A 16,442-nucleotide genomic window follows, 5' to 3' on the forward strand; every position below is an offset into this window, starting at 1 on the left:
ACATGATTACAGCCGAGTGGCGAGAGGAGAAAGTGGTGGGGAGGAAGCTGAGAGCGGAGAACGGAGAGCGGAGAAAGGCAGAGAGGGTGGTAAGTAATGATGTCTGTCGATGTTTGCAGAAACTTGTTAACCAGTTGAAGGCGACAAATGTCGAGAGCATTAGACATAGTTGGCAAGTTACAGTGGTATGGGATCACTATACACTATACATACTTACTAAAACATTTCGTGTATAACTACTTTTACCTAACCCATACATACATAAATCCTTACCCATTTTGGTTTAAGCCATTTGCAAACTTTTAAGAAACAGTAAATAGCTGAGTGTGCCGCCCACCGTGCGACTAGTCCTCAACTTCACTCGCCACTTGCCAGGATCTGGAAGCTAGGATCAGCCTGCCTCCACTTGAGCCGAACAAATGGCCAAGGATAACGCGCCCAGGCCTGGGAGATGCTAGTTTTCACAAATTGATGGCATTTAATTGCACGAATCTATGACGATATGTCACAGCTAATCGATTGCGTAACAAGCTAGTTTCTACATATATGCCGAAGAAATAATGTGCATATATATATTAACACCTACTATGTATGTATGTACATATATGGCGGCATAAAGTGGGTCGAAAAATGCCAGGCATGTACCAAATGCGTCTCTGTGATTTTCTAATTCAATTATTATTCAAATCATATAATTTCATCTTTATGACACGCACCAACTGCGGTGGCGTTGGCAACCCTGGCAGCATGTAATAATCATATTACGTATACGACAACAGGACTGCGCGTATATATGTATGTATGTATGAAACTATATGCCGAATGGCGCATTTCTCGAGTGGAGACCAAATCCAATTTCCCGCTGCGCGAATGAAAATTGCCAGCTTCATTCCTTTATTATGCCATTTCTTGTCGGCGCTTTGTCTCCGGCTTATCCTTCATTTGCCGGCATTTATTTTATTTTGCATATTAATATTGTTAAAAGCGCGCCGCCCGTTGCGCTCCACAAAATTAGCCCGCCATTCATGCCGCATTCCGTTCATGCCATCTTGTGTGTGAATGGGCAGCGTCTGTGGTTGGGTGGTTGGTTGGTTGGGCGGTTACGTGGGTGAAGGTTGGCGACTGGGGCCATATCAATTTATCCACCGGAAGGCACGCAGCAGCAACATCAGTGGCAACAAAAGAATGCGACCCGATTCGATTTGATTCGCTCCGTCTCGGCGGGAGTTCAAAAATCGTAAACATATCCCACCGTGGGCGTGAAGCACTAGGAAATCCAATGAATAAATTATAGATGAAACCCACGCACTGTGGGCTCTACGAAATATACAACTATATGCAAATGCACACATAATTATAATAGACTGATATTTCAAACTCTTTAAGGAATAATTTCAATGTAAGTAATAAATATTATTTACTTTTTATTCATAAATGCTGCTGACACTGTTGCTTTATAATAAGAGTGTGTGTGCCCGTTTGTATGCACTTATTAATGCGTATTCATTGTCACATCCGGCGCAAGGAAATTATATTCCTCACCGGGCAGCCGATCCCATTCCACCCGCCCCACCATCCAGCTCCACAATCATCGACTCATTTGGCGGACTCGCCTTGCCTTGCGGAAAGCAGACGCTTTTCTTTTGTCGATTTAATTGAAATAATTGCAAAAATGCAAATTGAATGGACAACAGTTGACACAGGATATTAACCATGGACGATGACCAGCAACAGGAGACGGTGCAGGATCCGGCAAAGGACGCGCCGCGCTCCTGTCGCGCAAGGAGCCGTAATGAGCTAACGAATGTATGCCGGATAATTGAGTGGAGACCACATGTGTGCAGCTGGCCGGGCGACCAGGTCGGGATCAATGAACTCACACGCGGATCGCAGCTGGAGTTCTCCGGAGGGATTATCAATTAAATGTACGGCAGGGCCAGGAACTGAAAGTGGGTTTGGTAATGGAGCTATTCATATTTTAAAGTCCTAGTTGGATATATAATAAGTATACCTTCTTTAAACTTAATTGTATCAAGTGCTCCGAACCTGGTGTATTTGAGTCTCGGCCAGGGGGATTCCAGTTGGCACCTCGGCAATCCGTAATGAGTGGCCAACATTTGCCACATTGTGCGGCGGTTGTTCCCGCTGCCAGTGGGCGTTGCGTTTAGGTGGGCAGGACGTGGCGTGGCCGGATGTGGCGGCTGTGCAGCGAACTTGGTCCTAAGCCGCCTCCTCATCGAATGTTGCCGATGTCGAATGTCGATTGCGATGATGGTGATGTCGATGTTGCTGCTGTGTCTGGCCAACTTCCGTTGCAGCAACCATGCCAAAGTGTGTGTGTGAGTCCGCGGGAGTCCCTTTATCCTGCGAGTATATATGTGTGCAGTTGTCCCTTTATCCTGTCCGCTGGCGTGTAACTGTGTGTGTGTGTGGGGGCGAGGCCGCAGGTTGCACCATAATTGTGTTGATTAGCTAATTAGATGTAATTTCGCGGCCGGAAATTGGCAGTTGCTGCAGTCGGGCAGCCATTAGTAGGACTATTTCTAGACCAGATCTGCCATCCCGCTTCCTTTTTTAGTACGCAACCCCTTGGTTGCCCCTTTTGCCAATGCAAATTTTTAAGTGCAACAGCGGTTTGGATGGGCGAGCATAATCTCGTCATGAATATGTTTGTTTAGCGAGCAGCCATGTCTCGCCTTGAAGGGTTCCGCTCCATCAGACTCAGACTTTTGGTATAGGTTTCAACATTTTGCTGCCCCTCCCTAAAGCCACGCCCCTGTGCCCGGGATGATGCTGACGTAAAAGTCGCGCCATAAAAATTCATTGCCAAACGAGCCAAAGTATTGCGGCAAAGGATGGAGATGAGGACGAGGATGTGGCAGTGGTGGTGGCAGTGGCAGTGGATGTGGCAGTGGCAATTGCCGAGAGTAGTTCAGACTGAGCTGCAAAAAAAACTGGGTAACGGATGTGCAAGTTGAGCTGAAGTGGCGGCATTGGACAGAGCACCCAACACCCATGGTAAAATCATTTATTTGGGCTTACATGACTTATGAGTGATGTTAGCTTATGACAAGAACATTTCATTTGAATTTGAATTTGGAAATATGAATTTTGTTATAACTCATATTTCCATCTATAATAGTAATTATATTAATATTCTATATTTCGAAACACATAACCTTTTAAATTTCATCATAAAACTCTCTGTCAAGCTCTTAACGAAAGAGCCTCCTGTGAATGATGCATAAAAACCAAAAATAGGAAACATTTTATAAAAGGAATTGCATAAAGTTTGGCTCCTTTTTGCTTGATTTTTCCCTAAACAGCGCAGCGTATTAAAGAGGTTTGGGGGGGGGGGGGGGGGGGAGAGTGGAAAAGCGGTTGCGAAATGTAAAATGTAGATGGGGGTGGTGGACGCCGGTTGCTGGATGGGATGTATCGCTTCAGACGCTGACTGCGACTGCTTCGAAAACGACATCGCAGGCAATGAGCTTAAGTTCAATACATTTTCTTGAATTTTCCAGCGAACGACAAGGACGAAGACGATGTCGTTGACTAGTTGGCTCCCAAGGATGAGTCGGAAACTTTGGGGGCACAGGGAAGGCAAGGAACTTAGGCAACAACACGCAGAACTATACTTTGTGATACGAATATTTTATGTGAATTTATCAAACTGCGCTTTTAGTTAACTTAGTCCGAGTTTTTACACATACACATCAAGTTCACAATAGTTTCGTAAATATTTACCTTTATTGAAAATGAAGTTTTTTTTGCGAGTGCATAATACCGAAGCCGGGCAACGTTGTGCCCATTACAGACAGTTTTTGTGGCGAGAAATTTCAAAAAGCTCAAATGTGCGAGGCGATAAGCAAAGCAGCAAGAGATTGCCAAGGATGGCGGCCGAGAGCGGGGTCGGTTAGGGGGTTCAGGGGGCAATGGCAGCACTTACATGTAACCAACCAGTCGATGGCGACAACGGCAGCCGCAAATGTTGCAAGGATTGCCGGCAAGAAGCACACACAAAATTGATGTCTATGTGTGCGGCGGGTGGATTGGGGTTTCGGAGTTCAGTTTGGTGGGTTCTGCTGGGCGGCTGAAGGACAACTATTCGGTGAGAGGGGAGGAGGGGGTGGGGGGTGTTCAGATCGGTGGGGGTTGATTCGCCAGCGCAAGTTTTGGTTTTCAAAATTTATCGCTTTTAGATAAAACGTTTTGCGTTTTTACGATACGAGCAGCGAACACTTTGGCCAACTATCCTGGAAGCCATCCTCGCAGCTGAAGGGGATGTCCTTTGTTGTGGAAGGGGCGGACAGAGTGGAAGTGGGAGTGGCACTGCCTCTCGTCGACTCTGTGGATTATGAAGTAATTTAATTAAAACGCCTGGCCCGCAAATAAATCTGGCATTATTTATGCCTTTTAGCAGAAAGAACGTGACATATCCAAACAGGGAAATCAGTATTATTCTCGTTAAAACGATACGAATTTATTAAGGTCACGTTAATTTTAATTGCAACACTATTTTTTTGGTCGTTTGTTTAAGTTTTGAGTATTTTCTTTGGATATTAACGATGTGTTTATGTGTCTCTCTATTCCCTAACCAAATTAGATAATCGCTTTTTTATGTGACTTTTCATTTTCATTGAAATTTTCCTAAGTTTTATTCTGGGTAACAGCAACTCCAGAACGAAGACAACCACCGCTCCGAGATTCGCCCAGAGGATTAGCCAAAAGAGAGCAGCTAGTTCCCGCATTGAGAGTACATTTTGGCGAACGGGAGCCACCTGCTGGTCCTCCGACTCCGATAGACTCGGGTCGCCATCAATGCCATCCAGGGTGCTATAAGATGTGGAGGCTATCCTGGCCACACTCTCGTCCTTCTCATCCACGGCACTGACATACTGCCGCGTCCAGTGCTCTAAAAATCCATGGGCATGGGCATGTTGGATCTGCTTGTTCAGCACACCAACCAAATGCGAGTGACGCCTCACATAGAAGGCCAACTGCTGGGTGTAGATGCGTTCCCGCACCAAGTGCAATCTCCTGCTCATCGGATGCACCTTCCTGAAGTAACCGAAGTACTCGTACGGCGTAAGAATGGCCACCCGGGCTGATGAGCCACTTTGCTTGGCCAGATCCGGAAAGGATTGCAACTCACTGCCCTCCAGATAAACCAATTGCTCGGGACTCAATTCCGGCAAACTGGCCAAGATTCTTGCCTCGTTGACCTCAGCCAACTGAATGGTGAAATGCTGGGCCAGCACCTCTGAAATAGTTTGTGGTGGATTCCTTTGGGTATCCTGCCTTAGCAGCTGATACATTCCCGACTGGTAGCCACTCCTAAGAACCAAGGTGGCAAACAGCCAAGTAAGCAGGATCAATCTACTGGGAAACCTTTGTGGCACCCATCGGTCCTCAAGATTTCCACCCATGGTCAGGACCAACAGCTCATAGTAAGGATTCCTTGGCAATTCCTGGTGATGACACCAGCGCACCGCCAGCATGAGGAGCAGGCAGGCCAGGATCAGGACCAAGCCAATGGCTCTCCACAAAAGCGGACTAAAGGGAAAGGACAGCTTCTCGTAGGCGGAGTAAGCACTCTGCAGATTGGTCACCAGCATAATGTGACTCATGAAGTAGTAGGTGGACTGGGAGTAGGGAATCTCACTCCCAGCGCTGGGCTTGAAGTGGAATCCACCCAGGGAGAAGTCGGCGTGATGGCCAAAGATCTGAAAATTACACAAATTGTATTACAAATTCTAGATTTAGATCCAAGACTCACCTCGTCGAAAATTCTGCCCGACTCATCGAAAGTGGCCAGCACCTCCTCCTTGTTCATCCAATAGAGACCCACACTAAAATTAAGATTTTCAGCCATGAACTGAAGCAGGGCACCCTCGATGCCCACAAAGCTGCCACTGCCATCGCGACGCCAAACCAAATAGGGCATATCCTCCCAAGTGGCGCAGGTCAAAAGACAGCCATAGAAATTCCCCAACTTGCTGGGAAAGTAATCTGGACTAACCCAACGTTTTGTGCCCACTTGGTAGCGATTTACTACATTGGCCGAGATCACTTGGCAGCCGTGTAACGCACTGAATGGAAAGTAACTGACCATGAGAATATGATCTCCAGGTGGACGAAGCACTACACCCACGTTTAGTACACTTAAACGCCACATAAGTCGAAGGGTCGCCTGTATCTCCTCACCATATGCATCCGTGGGCATGGACATGTATACCAATGTGTGCGATAAATCCTGGGTTGCTCGAATCCGAGCGTAGATCGCCGAAAGAGACGGAAGACCATCGACCAGAGCCAAGACAGCATGGACATATGGCTTATACTCCATGGACTGCTGGAGCAAGAGCCTACGTGCCTGGAAATTGTTAGGCAAAATCGTCAGCACCTGGTCAAGCAGCTCCTCCAAATGGGCACCAGTTGACTGAGAACTAGTGTGGGTGTATATGTACAAGGTCTTGAAGCGACCCATCTCTGAGTTGGCCACCACTTGAGCCAGAGCTTCCGCCAAGTCCCAATCCAATCTGGATTCCATTGTACTGGCCACCAAGGAGCAGCAGGATAGTATATATAACCAGTACTTCATGGCTAAAGAGTTGCCAAAGGAATGTGTTAATGTGGCCACTGTGGAGTACTGAAGTTTTCAGATCCCCGGGGAAATTTTGGTAATGGCCCTGACCAATCGCGTTAATCATATCACATTAAAGTCGGTTCCCTTGAGAAACTAACTTCTATTACTGTTAACGATACAGATTTATAGGCTGGCTAAAAAGGGTTGATAGCTTTCAGAAATAATGCCCCCACACTTTTTTGGAAAATGTTATTGTTTCTATATTTATAATATTAATTTTTATTCGCAATTATATTAAAAGTCAATCATCAACATCATCGTCATCGAAATTGAAGTAATCGATGTCGTTCTCATCCCGGCTTTTTCTGCTGCTGAATCCCCTAGGTTCACTGCTCTCGCTTGGCTCCTCCACATCCCGGTCATCCTCCTCATCCGGTTCTGGTTCGGGATCTTTCTCTAGAGAATCGTTGGTCTCGTCCTCGAACAGGCTACGCTCTGCGGCTCCCAATTCGAAGACGGGTTCGTCCTCATCCTTGGGCTTGGTCTTAGCTTTCGGCCTAGAAATCTTGCCCAGAACCGGAGGCTGTACCTCCACACGGGTAAGATTCGTATGGTGATTCAGCATACCCTTGTACAAATGGGGAAATCTACGCTGGAAATCCATTTTGATCCGAAGAAGTCTTTCCAACATGCCTGGAGTCAGGATGCCATGCTGCGAACCTTGACCCATGATGTGCGTGTCCCTTCGATGGCGACCGTCCCTCAGATAGGCATCGTAGCTCCCACCGCCCGTGTAGAGAGGATGGTGAGGATCGTATGGCTTCTGGTTCCAGGGATCATCGGGCCTCTCCACCGGCAGCAGACCCATAAACGGATGCAGCAATCCCTCGCCGTAGGTGAAAATGGAACCCACTTGGGGGTCAGATGATGGTGCGTTTTCGATTTCGGTTTCGGATGGTGCTGATGATGGACTGGCGATATGGACGAGGGATATGCAAATGAAAGATGGATGGATATGAATGGTTTGCGAACGAATAGTGAACATGCTTATACTATATCTAAATTATGTATAGGATTAGTTGGGATCTGTGAATTAGTTAAATGGGTTGAAATCTTATGTTTTCGATTGAATGGGGCTCCTGATGGTTGTGGCAATGGACTTGTGTTGCCTTCTGCGCAACCTTTTTCGCTTGATGACTTTGATGGGCTTAATGGATTTGGGTTTGGTTTTCGAAAGGCTATTGCTCTGGGCTCTCAACAGGCTGGATTTTTTCTCCTTTTGAATTTGCAGGCGCAACAGATCCTTGAGCACATCTACCAAACTGTCCAGCTTAGTGCTACTCACGGTGGCCTGCGTAGTCACCTGCGAGCTTTCCTTTTTCGGCGTGGACATGGACTTCCTGGGTCGTTGGGGCATTTTCGCTTGACGAGGAGATCGTACCCAGACCTCGTCGCTCCCCTTCCTAATCTTTGGAATGGGAACCCTTCTTGCCGTGCTCCTCCGTCTCACAAACTTTCCCCTCATCGCGTACGGAGAAGGTGTGGTGGTGGTGGCATCGCTAGAATCGCTTCCACTATCATTTAGGGCCGCATTGAGCAGCTGCGCCTGTTGTTTCAAACTTAAAGCCCTTTTAGCCTTGCCCTCCGTATCCGTGCTGGGTTCATCTGCTTGGAACTCCGGATAGGGGCCATACTCCTGGCTGCCATTTCCATCGTAGTTGCAGTTCTTGGGCATCTCGAGGTTTTGTCCCTGGGAAAACTGACGCTCATGGGATTTGGTTAGGTAGTCCGTGTCATAGCCACGATTGGCCAGAATGCGCTGCCAATTGTTATCGTCATCGTAGTCCAGTTTATTGGACGAGCCACTTTGTTCATCTACTCTAGGCGACGCAATGGAATGAACTGGTTTAAGTCCAGGTTTTGGTGAGTAACTACCACTTGGTGAAGGAGTCTCTGTGGTCGTACTAGTAGAGGTACTATCCTCGTCCTCTTCCAGCTCTTCCTCCTGCTCCACTGGGGCTTGCTCTTCGGCAATCACTTTCTCCTCCACCTTTGGCTTCTCCTCCTGCTTTGATGTTTCCTCCACCACGGGTGGGTCCTTCTCTGTGACCGGTTCTTTGGCCACATTGTTTGATATTATCGTGCTGCAACGCAGATTCAGCTTAAGGATCTCATTCTTCAGCTCCTCCACAATACTGTGCAGCTGATGGATCTCGGCCTCCTGCTTGGATATCGACTTGGTGACATGAGAACTCTCAGCCTCGGCCTGTGAGTCTTGCTGCATGTCCAGTCCCTCATCTTTGGTACTTTCGGTTGTTGTAGTTGTGGATGTGCTAGTGGTAGTGACTTCAGGTGTGACAGGTGCTTCTGAAGTAGAGTCATTGCCTCCGGGAGTGGCAGCTTCTGTGGTAATTGTGATTGGAGACACTGTGGAAGTGGTTAGCCGCACAAAGTCCTTATGATTGTACTGGGGTTCTGTGTTGGGATCATGCTGCAGTTGCTCCTCCTCCATGGGCTCCTGTTGCGCGTCCTCTTCATACTGATCCCCACCGATCTCCAGCGGTTCCATACTGGCTCGTTCCAAAGCTTCGCGAATGGAGGCCGCATTGTAGCGCATCAGGGCCTCGGCGGGATCTTCATCTGGACTGAGCGTGATCTCCTTTAGTCCCAGCTTATATTCTCTTCTCAGTTCGTTAAGAGAACCCTCATCGATGGTCTCCAAGGTTCCATATTCAACGCTACGCCTTTTCCGGCGACTGGCTTTGCACTGGCAAGTTCCCGAACTTCTACTGGAAACCACTCTAGATTCCAAGCCTGTTCTCCCGCATCGACAACTCCTGCCGCACAGACAATCCAACCTGCCGCATCCGCAACCCTTGGATGTGGTAGCATTTACCCCTGTCCCTCGCCCAAACCTGTGGAAAAGTGCTAACCTTTTGTGGACTCGATGTTCTTGCGGTTGCTCTTGTGGAGCTGGTGTCAACGTCGTTGGAGGATTAGAGCTGCTCTTCTGGCTCTCCGATCCACCGACTTCGCCTGGTTGCTTCGGGTTTATTGTCTGAAATGCGTCGCCTGTTTAATGCCATGAGAAAAAGGCGAATGAATCGTATGAAATGGATCAAATGAAGGCAACTGTCTACATGTTCCAGTGTATGGCTGTGTCTGTGTGTGTGGTTGTGGTGCTCAATGTGGTGTGGTTGTAGTGGTGTCTGGTATATCGAGTGGTTTAACACTAATCTCAACTTACCCTGGCCATTGTCTGGTGCTGGCGTAGCATATCATCTACCTCATCGTTACCCACGGCAGCCCTGTAGCCTTGACTTTGATAGGAATTGACTGGACGAGGGACACCATAGGCATTCGATCCGTAGCCACCTCCGCCGTAGCTTGTTCCGTAACTCTGAACCACCGGACGCTGGGGTGCCGCATAGTAATAGTTAATCACCGCTGGCGGCGCCGACTTGGACTTGGACTTCTTGCGCTTGTTGCCGCCAACTCCCAGGGCATCGACTGTGGGGGAGACAGATGGCACTGAGTCAGGATTGCGAAAGACTCCGAAGAGATTACCTTTGTGCCTGGCGGTGCCTGCGTTCTCCGGCATTTGGGGACCCGCCTCGCCAACTAGGATATCCTCAGCCTCATTATCTTGGTCCTCTACTTCACGCTGCATCATCGATGGAGTCTGCTGCTGCATCATCATGGGCCCTTGCTGCTGGACAGACTGGGGGTTCTCCTGGGCCCACTGGCGCTCCTTCATCATCATGGGGGTCTGCTGCATCATCTGTCTCTGCTGCTGTTGAATCTGGGCCTGATCCTCGGTCCATTGTCTTTGCTGCATCTGCTGCATCATCATTTGATTCTGTTGTGCCATCTGCTGAGCCTGTTCGATTTTGGTCTGCTCCTCGGACCATTGCCTTTGCTGCATCATTTGCGGATTCTCTGCCATCTGTCGTTGCTGTTGCATCATTGGATTCTGTTGGGCCATTTGCATCCTGGCCTGATCTTCTGCCCACTGTCTCTGTTGCATCTGCTGAACCATTTGGGGATCTTCTGTCCACTGCCTTTGTTGCATCTGTGGCATCATCATGGGTGTCTGTTGGGCCATCTGCTGAGCCTGCTGAATTTTGGCTTGGTCTTCTGACCACTGCCTTTGCCTCTGCTCCGTCATCATGAGACCTTGATGTGGTATCTGTTGTGCCATCTGTTGATCATGCTGAACCTTGGCCTGATCTTCCGCCCATTGCCTTTGCTGCATCATCATTGGGTTTTGCTGGATCTGCTGCTGATTTTGCTGGATCTTGGCCTGATCCTCTGTCCATTGCCTTTGCTGCATCATCATTGGGTTTTGCTGGATCTGCTGTTGATTCTGTTGGATCTTGGCCTGCTCCTCCGACCATTGTCTTTGCTGCATCATCATTGGATTTTGCTGGATCTGCTGTGGATTCTGTTGGATCTTGGCCTGCTCCTCCGACCATTGTCTTTGCTCCATCATCATTGGATTCTGTTCCGACCTGTAGGCGGCGTAAACCTTGTCCTGCTTGCCCTTCTCACTCTCCATCTGTTCGTTGGCCATGCGATAGGCATACGCCATAATCTGGACGATATCCTCCTTGGACAGAGTCTGATCCTGGGATTTGGCCTGTCGCTTCAAAGCATTTGCCTTCTGGGTGTTTACGCCAGAATTTCTGGCCTTTCGTTGCGCCTCCTTGTTGACCAATCGGCGGACATAATCATCTCGAAGGGCTTGCTCAATATCAGCACGGGTGATCTTGTGAATGGGTGTCCGACTCAGTGGATAACTAATTCTGTAGGGTGTATCTCCGTTTTGCGCGGCGGCGCTGGACCTCATCTGCTTAGCCATAAGTTCGATCTTCTGCAGCATTTTCAATTCGGCTATCACCTGGCGCTCGAAGGCCCTCAATTTGGCCTCCACCCTCAGATCCTCCAGAGTCTTTTCTTCAGTCGCATCATGATTCTGAGTAGTGGGCATCCGGAACCAGAGGAGAGGCACTTGCTCCTGATCCTTGACCTGAACCTGTTGCTGCCTCTCCTGCTCCATTTGAAGTGCCGATTTGATCTTCATCTGGGCCTCTTGCGAATACGGGTCCTCAGGACGTACCCTCACCTCGGAAATGTCGGAGGCCTGGGCATCCGTTCCAGCGGGAGCAGGTTGTGCCGGTGTCATTCCCGGGAAGAATTGCCTTTGCATTTGGGCGACGAAATCAAGATTGGGAGGAGCAAATGTGGGTACACTCTGGCCCAGAAGACTGGAGGCATCGAAGTTAGACGGATTGAGGAATGTGAAAGCGTTCTGCAGAGCGGCTTGTCCCAGTATGGCTGGTTGGGCTGCATCTGGAGCTGGTGGTGCCGGAGGATCCGCAGCTGGAGCTGGCGCCGGAGGAGCAGCAGCGGGAGCAGGAGCTGGAGCGGGAACTGGAGCAGCGGCACCCAGAAGACCAGGCATGGAAGGCATAGCAGGCATAGCAGGCAGTTGGGACAAAAACGAGCCCACTTGCGGTCCCAGATCCATGGAAGGCAGTTGGAAGTCCTGCGGCAGAGCGGGCCAATTCATTAGCTGACCAAGTGGATTTGGTGGCGGATTCTGACGGGCAACTCGGGTCTTGGCCGTCGCATCATCGGCCAGGACGAGGACCACCTTCGAGGCTGCCGCTGTAGGCTGTAGATTGTCGGGAATGGCGCCCAGGATCGAGTAGGCCGGGAAAAGGCTACCCCAGCGTAGCAGGCTGCCCAACGCCGGGAACATCATGTAAAATGCGTCCATCTGCGGATTGCCAGTGCGGATGGGGTTAATGGGCGGCATCTGGCCAAGTATCTAAAAAATATAATAGAGAACGTTGCATTAAATAAAGTCAATGATTAATCTCTAGTCGCACCCACCTCATCCTGACTTGGAATTCTTGGTTTGGTGTCCGCGGTGGAGTTGGTCGTTGATCCAGCATCCGTTGCAGGATCATCAGAGGTTACTTGACTTTGTCCGGCAGCCTGGACGACAAGGAGCGCCAGGAGCGGCAGAAGGCTATACAATCTCATCCTGCGTTTGGGCAAAACTCGGAAAAATCGCTGAAGATCGATCTGTGTTCGCCGGAGCTCGTTGGCCGACTGACTGCCGACTGCCGCCGGTTGGTCGTCCAAATAGATTTTTTGCCACCGCGTCGGCGGCGAAGAACTGCAGACGTCTTCAAATTCGTGACCCGGACCCGGGTCCGCCACACGCACCGGGGAACGGCCAGTGTTTCCGTGTGTGTGCCCCCAATTGAAAAACAGACCGCAGCAGCCGTCGCAGCTGCATTTGCTGCAAAAAACCTTGCCCAACTATTCCGCTCACCACCTTTTTCCACGAATTCAGCGCAAATGATGCACAGTAGACAGTATGAACGAAATCAGGTCTGGAATCACACGGAAGGCGCCGAAAATAGACTTAATTTAGCCACAATGCTGGGAAATCAATAGCAAGAGTTATCTTCACGTGACTCTTCTGCCACTAATAACCAATTGATATGAAGTAAATATTTAATCGGGAAACGGTAATATTATAACATTTAAAGAACCATTATGAAAGAAAGGTATACACTGCAGCGTAATCCGCCCCTGATTTTTGTTGAGGGCCGCGGTGTGTCTGCCCTTCAAGCGTCGATCCGTAGAATTCTTGCGATCGTCTTGTGGTTTATGTGTCACCAGAAGCACCACCAACACCACCAGCACCACCACCGTGGTTTGCTGAGGTCAGCGGTGGTGCAGCTTGTAGCGACACGAGAAACAAAAGCTTCTGTCATCGCAGCGGGTGGCTTTTGTGGAGGTCAGCAAAAAGTGCGAAACGAAAGAGGCAGTGCATTTCTACAACTCGGTACAGCTACCTTTGGCTGACTCCGATTTGGTTTCGGATTAACGCAGACTCTAAACTGTATAAAATTACTCATGAGCCACAGCTATCTCACATTTAATCACGATTCCGGCGACCGAAATGCGTAAGCCGCCTAAAGAAAAAACTCATTGAATTAAAATCTTAAAGTGATTTGTGGTATGGCAAAGAATAAGATACATTTTTGGACTATAATTGATATCTTACAACTCTTTGTTTTATTTATTTTTTAATAACCCTCGAGCTCTGCAAAAATATGTCAGGTTTGTCAAAAAGCAAAAAAGCAATGCAAAGGTGTTAAAAAATATGTTTAGTAATTATTGGAATATTGCCAATGTAATCAAATATTTTCCATAACCTACATTCAAGTATATTTACCTTGCCCTTTTTGTATTTACACATGAAATGTGAAAGCAATAAACATCGGCTTTTTGGATTTTATATATTTAAAGTTAATTTATTGTGCATTTGCATTTTCAGATTTCGCCGATAGAGCTTTCAGCACGCAATTTGACCCGTCAGTTAAGTGATTCCTGTTTAGATACTAATAACGAGCTGATGCACAGGAAAAAATGCCAAGTGTAATGAGAAATGCTATCTAAATAAAAATATAACAAATTATTTACAAAAATCATAATAATCGAACAATAATTAGGAGTAGTACTTTTCTAAGATGTTAAACCTTTAGTAATCAGGAAGTTTTGGCATTCAGCTCATCCAATAATGTGACCAATTCATATTTCCAGCGTTGCAACCCGTCATGCGATGGAATTGGCCAAAGTGCAGGACATCAGTTTGCTAGGAGCCACCGATGAAGCACGATGTTGCCCAGCGCCGTGCACAATGTGAGCCTAGTTTACGCCCTCGTTTGGGCCATAGATAACTACTATGGAATGGCCACTAGCACACCACTGGCGGTGGTGCAATTCCCCACCAGTCGGGAAAGCAGGAGGCTGCACAACGATCTGATAGATGCTGCCCTGGGAAGATCCTCGGGCACGGGAAGAATTCAGTTCCTGCTGGAGGATGACCGTGTGGGGATGACGGAAACCGATACGGATCCGCCGCCTCCAAGTGGATTAACGGGCAGACCCATAGCAATCTGGTTTCTGGACAGCTTGCGTTCATACTTCCGCTTGGAGATGTACCTCAATCAGTTGGGCAGTCCGTACAAGAGAAATGGCTTCTTTCTGGTCGTTTACACCGGACTGGAGGATCAGCCCATGGAGTCACTGAAGATCATGTTTCGGCGTTTGTTAAATATGTATGTGCTGAATGTGAATGTGTTTCTGCAAAGAGATGAAACGGTCCATTTGTACACTTACTATCCCTATGGACCGCATCACTGTCAGTCCTCGCTGCCTGTCTACTATACTGCTTTCCAGGATCTACCCGCTCCGGCAACGGGATTCGGTCTTACCAAGCCGCTTTTCCCCAGCAAATTGGCCAACATGCATGGCTGTGAACTGGTGGTTGCAACCTTTGAGCATCGGCCATATGTGATCATCGAAGATGATCCCAAGACTCCGGGAGGCAGAAGCATTCGCGGCATCGAGGGCTTGATTTTTCGATCCCTGGCCGAGCGGATGAACTTTACTATTAAAATAGTAGAGCGGAAGGACAAGAACCGCGGCGAAATTTTGCCTGATGGAAATTTTACGGGAATCCTAAAAATGGTATGGAAACATTGAGCTCTTCAGCAGAAAGACCGCTAATTAAACGCACTTATTCATGCGGGCCCACTGGTCGTATACGTAATGAACCAATATTTTATTAAGTATACGTATTCCTTTGCAGATGGTCGATGGCGAGGTGAATCTGACATTCGTTTGCTTTATGTACAGCAAAGCCCGTTCGGATCTGATGCTACCCAGTATATCGTACACAAGTTTCCCGATTGTACTTGTAGTTCCGAGTGGGGGATCCATATCGCCCATGGGACGATTGACACGACCCTTTCGCTACATAATTTGGTCCTGCATCCTGGTTAGCCTGATCTGCGGTTTCCTGTTGATTTTTCTTCTGAAAATTACTGCTGTGCCGAGATTGAGAAACCTGGTGCTGGGCAGACGCAATCGTCTTCCCTTTATGGGCATGTGGGCCAGTCTGCTCGGCGGTCTGGCTTTATATAATCCACAAAGGAACTTTGCCAGATACATTCTGGTGATGTGGCTCCTGCAAACACTGATCCTCCGGGCCGCCTATACGGGTCAGTTATACCTTCTCCTCCAGGATGTTGATGTACGATCGCCTATTAAATCCCTTGGCGAGGTGCAGGCCAAGGACTATGAGTTCCGTATTCTGCCCGCCCTGCGGACGGTCTTCAAGGATTCGATGCCCAACACCAATTTCCACGTGGTGCTCTCACCTGAGGAGTCACTGTACCGGCTCCGTGATGAGGATGACCCAGGTATCGCAGTGCCTCTTCTACAGCCCACTATCAACCAGTTTGACTTTCGATCGGGACCAAATAAAAGGCACCTGACCGTTCTGCCCGATCCACTGATGACCGCCCCCCTAACCTTCTACATGCGACCGCATTCCTACTTCAAGAGGCGAATCGATCGTCTAATCATGGCCATGATGTCATCAGGCATCGTTGCCCGGTATCGAAAGATGTATATGGACCGAATTAAACAAGTGGGCAAGCGGCGGAACCTGGAACCCAAGCCACTGTCCATCTGGCGACTAAGTGGAATTTTTGTTTGCTGCGCAGGGCTATATCTGCTGGCCTTAATTGTCTTTATCCTGGAGATCTTGACCAGGAATCATAGAAGATTACGCAGGGCTTTGAATGTAATTAACAGATACGCGGCATAATATATTAATCATATTAATTTGTTAAAAAACGTAATATGGATCTGTTTAAAACTATTATATTAATTATGTTAATAAAAAGTAATGGCGCAAAACATTTTAGTTAGTTTGGGCGCCTTATGTATAAATGTTTTTAATTTTAATATACGTTCAGAA

At 48.2% G+C, this 16,442-nt stretch overlaps 3 protein-coding genes across 6 annotated transcripts; 1 reads left to right on the forward strand and 2 right to left on the reverse strand.

The window, feature by feature from the left end:
- Positions 1-4,487: 4,487 nt before the first annotated feature.
- LOC27207342 lies at positions 4,488-6,747 on the reverse strand. The gene is made up of 2 exons (XM_016183042.3): positions 5,780-6,747; positions 4,488-5,726 (listed from the first exon to the last, which is right to left on the reverse strand). Exons 1-2 carry the CDS (start codon positions 6,602-6,604, stop codon positions 4,587-4,589), a joined length of 1,965 nt encoding a protein of 654 aa, XP_016038442.1. The 5' UTR covers positions 6,605-6,747; the 3' UTR covers positions 4,488-4,586.
- A 94-nt stretch (positions 6,748-6,841) lies between these two features.
- On the reverse strand, positions 6,842-12,728 carry LOC6725392 (defective chorion-1 protein, FC125 isoform). 3 transcript variants are annotated; one of them, XM_016172874.3, is made up of 6 exons: positions 12,488-12,728; positions 11,062-12,422; positions 10,157-10,983; positions 9,837-10,099; positions 9,523-9,647; positions 6,842-7,560 (listed from the first exon to the last, which is right to left on the reverse strand). In XM_016172874.3, the coding sequence occupies exons 1-6, from the start codon at positions 12,638-12,640 to the stop codon at positions 6,891-6,893; spliced, it is 3,399 nt and encodes a 1,132-aa protein (XP_016038443.1). In that variant the 5' UTR covers positions 12,641-12,728; the 3' UTR covers positions 6,842-6,890. The 3 variants fall into 3 exon arrangements, with proteins under 3 accessions (XP_016038443.1, XP_016038444.1, XP_044779510.1); XM_016172875.3 differs by having other exon boundaries at positions 10,157-12,422; XM_044923575.1 differs by lacking the exon at positions 6,842-7,560 and having other exon boundaries at positions 9,553-9,661; positions 10,157-12,422; positions 12,488-12,727.
- An 821-nt stretch (positions 12,729-13,549) lies between these two features.
- Positions 13,550-16,323, forward strand: LOC6725393. 2 transcript variants are annotated; one of them, XM_016173587.3, is made up of 4 exons: positions 13,550-13,732; positions 13,950-14,050; positions 14,216-15,145; positions 15,267-16,323. In XM_016173587.3, exons 3-4 carry the CDS (start codon positions 14,291-14,293, stop codon positions 16,287-16,289), a joined length of 1,878 nt encoding a protein of 625 aa, XP_016038448.1. In that variant the 5' UTR covers positions 13,550-13,732; positions 13,950-14,050; positions 14,216-14,290; the 3' UTR covers positions 16,290-16,323. The 2 variants fall into 2 exon arrangements, with proteins under 2 accessions (XP_016038448.1, XP_016038445.1); XM_016173584.3 differs by having other exon boundaries at positions 13,950-13,986.
- Positions 16,324-16,442: the final 119 nt, after the last annotated feature.

This window comes from Drosophila simulans, chromosome X (assembly GCF_016746395.2).
Source record: "Drosophila simulans strain w501 chromosome X, Prin_Dsim_3.1, whole genome shotgun sequence".
Taxonomy (NCBI): Eukaryota; Metazoa; Arthropoda; class Insecta; order Diptera; family Drosophilidae; genus Drosophila; species Drosophila simulans.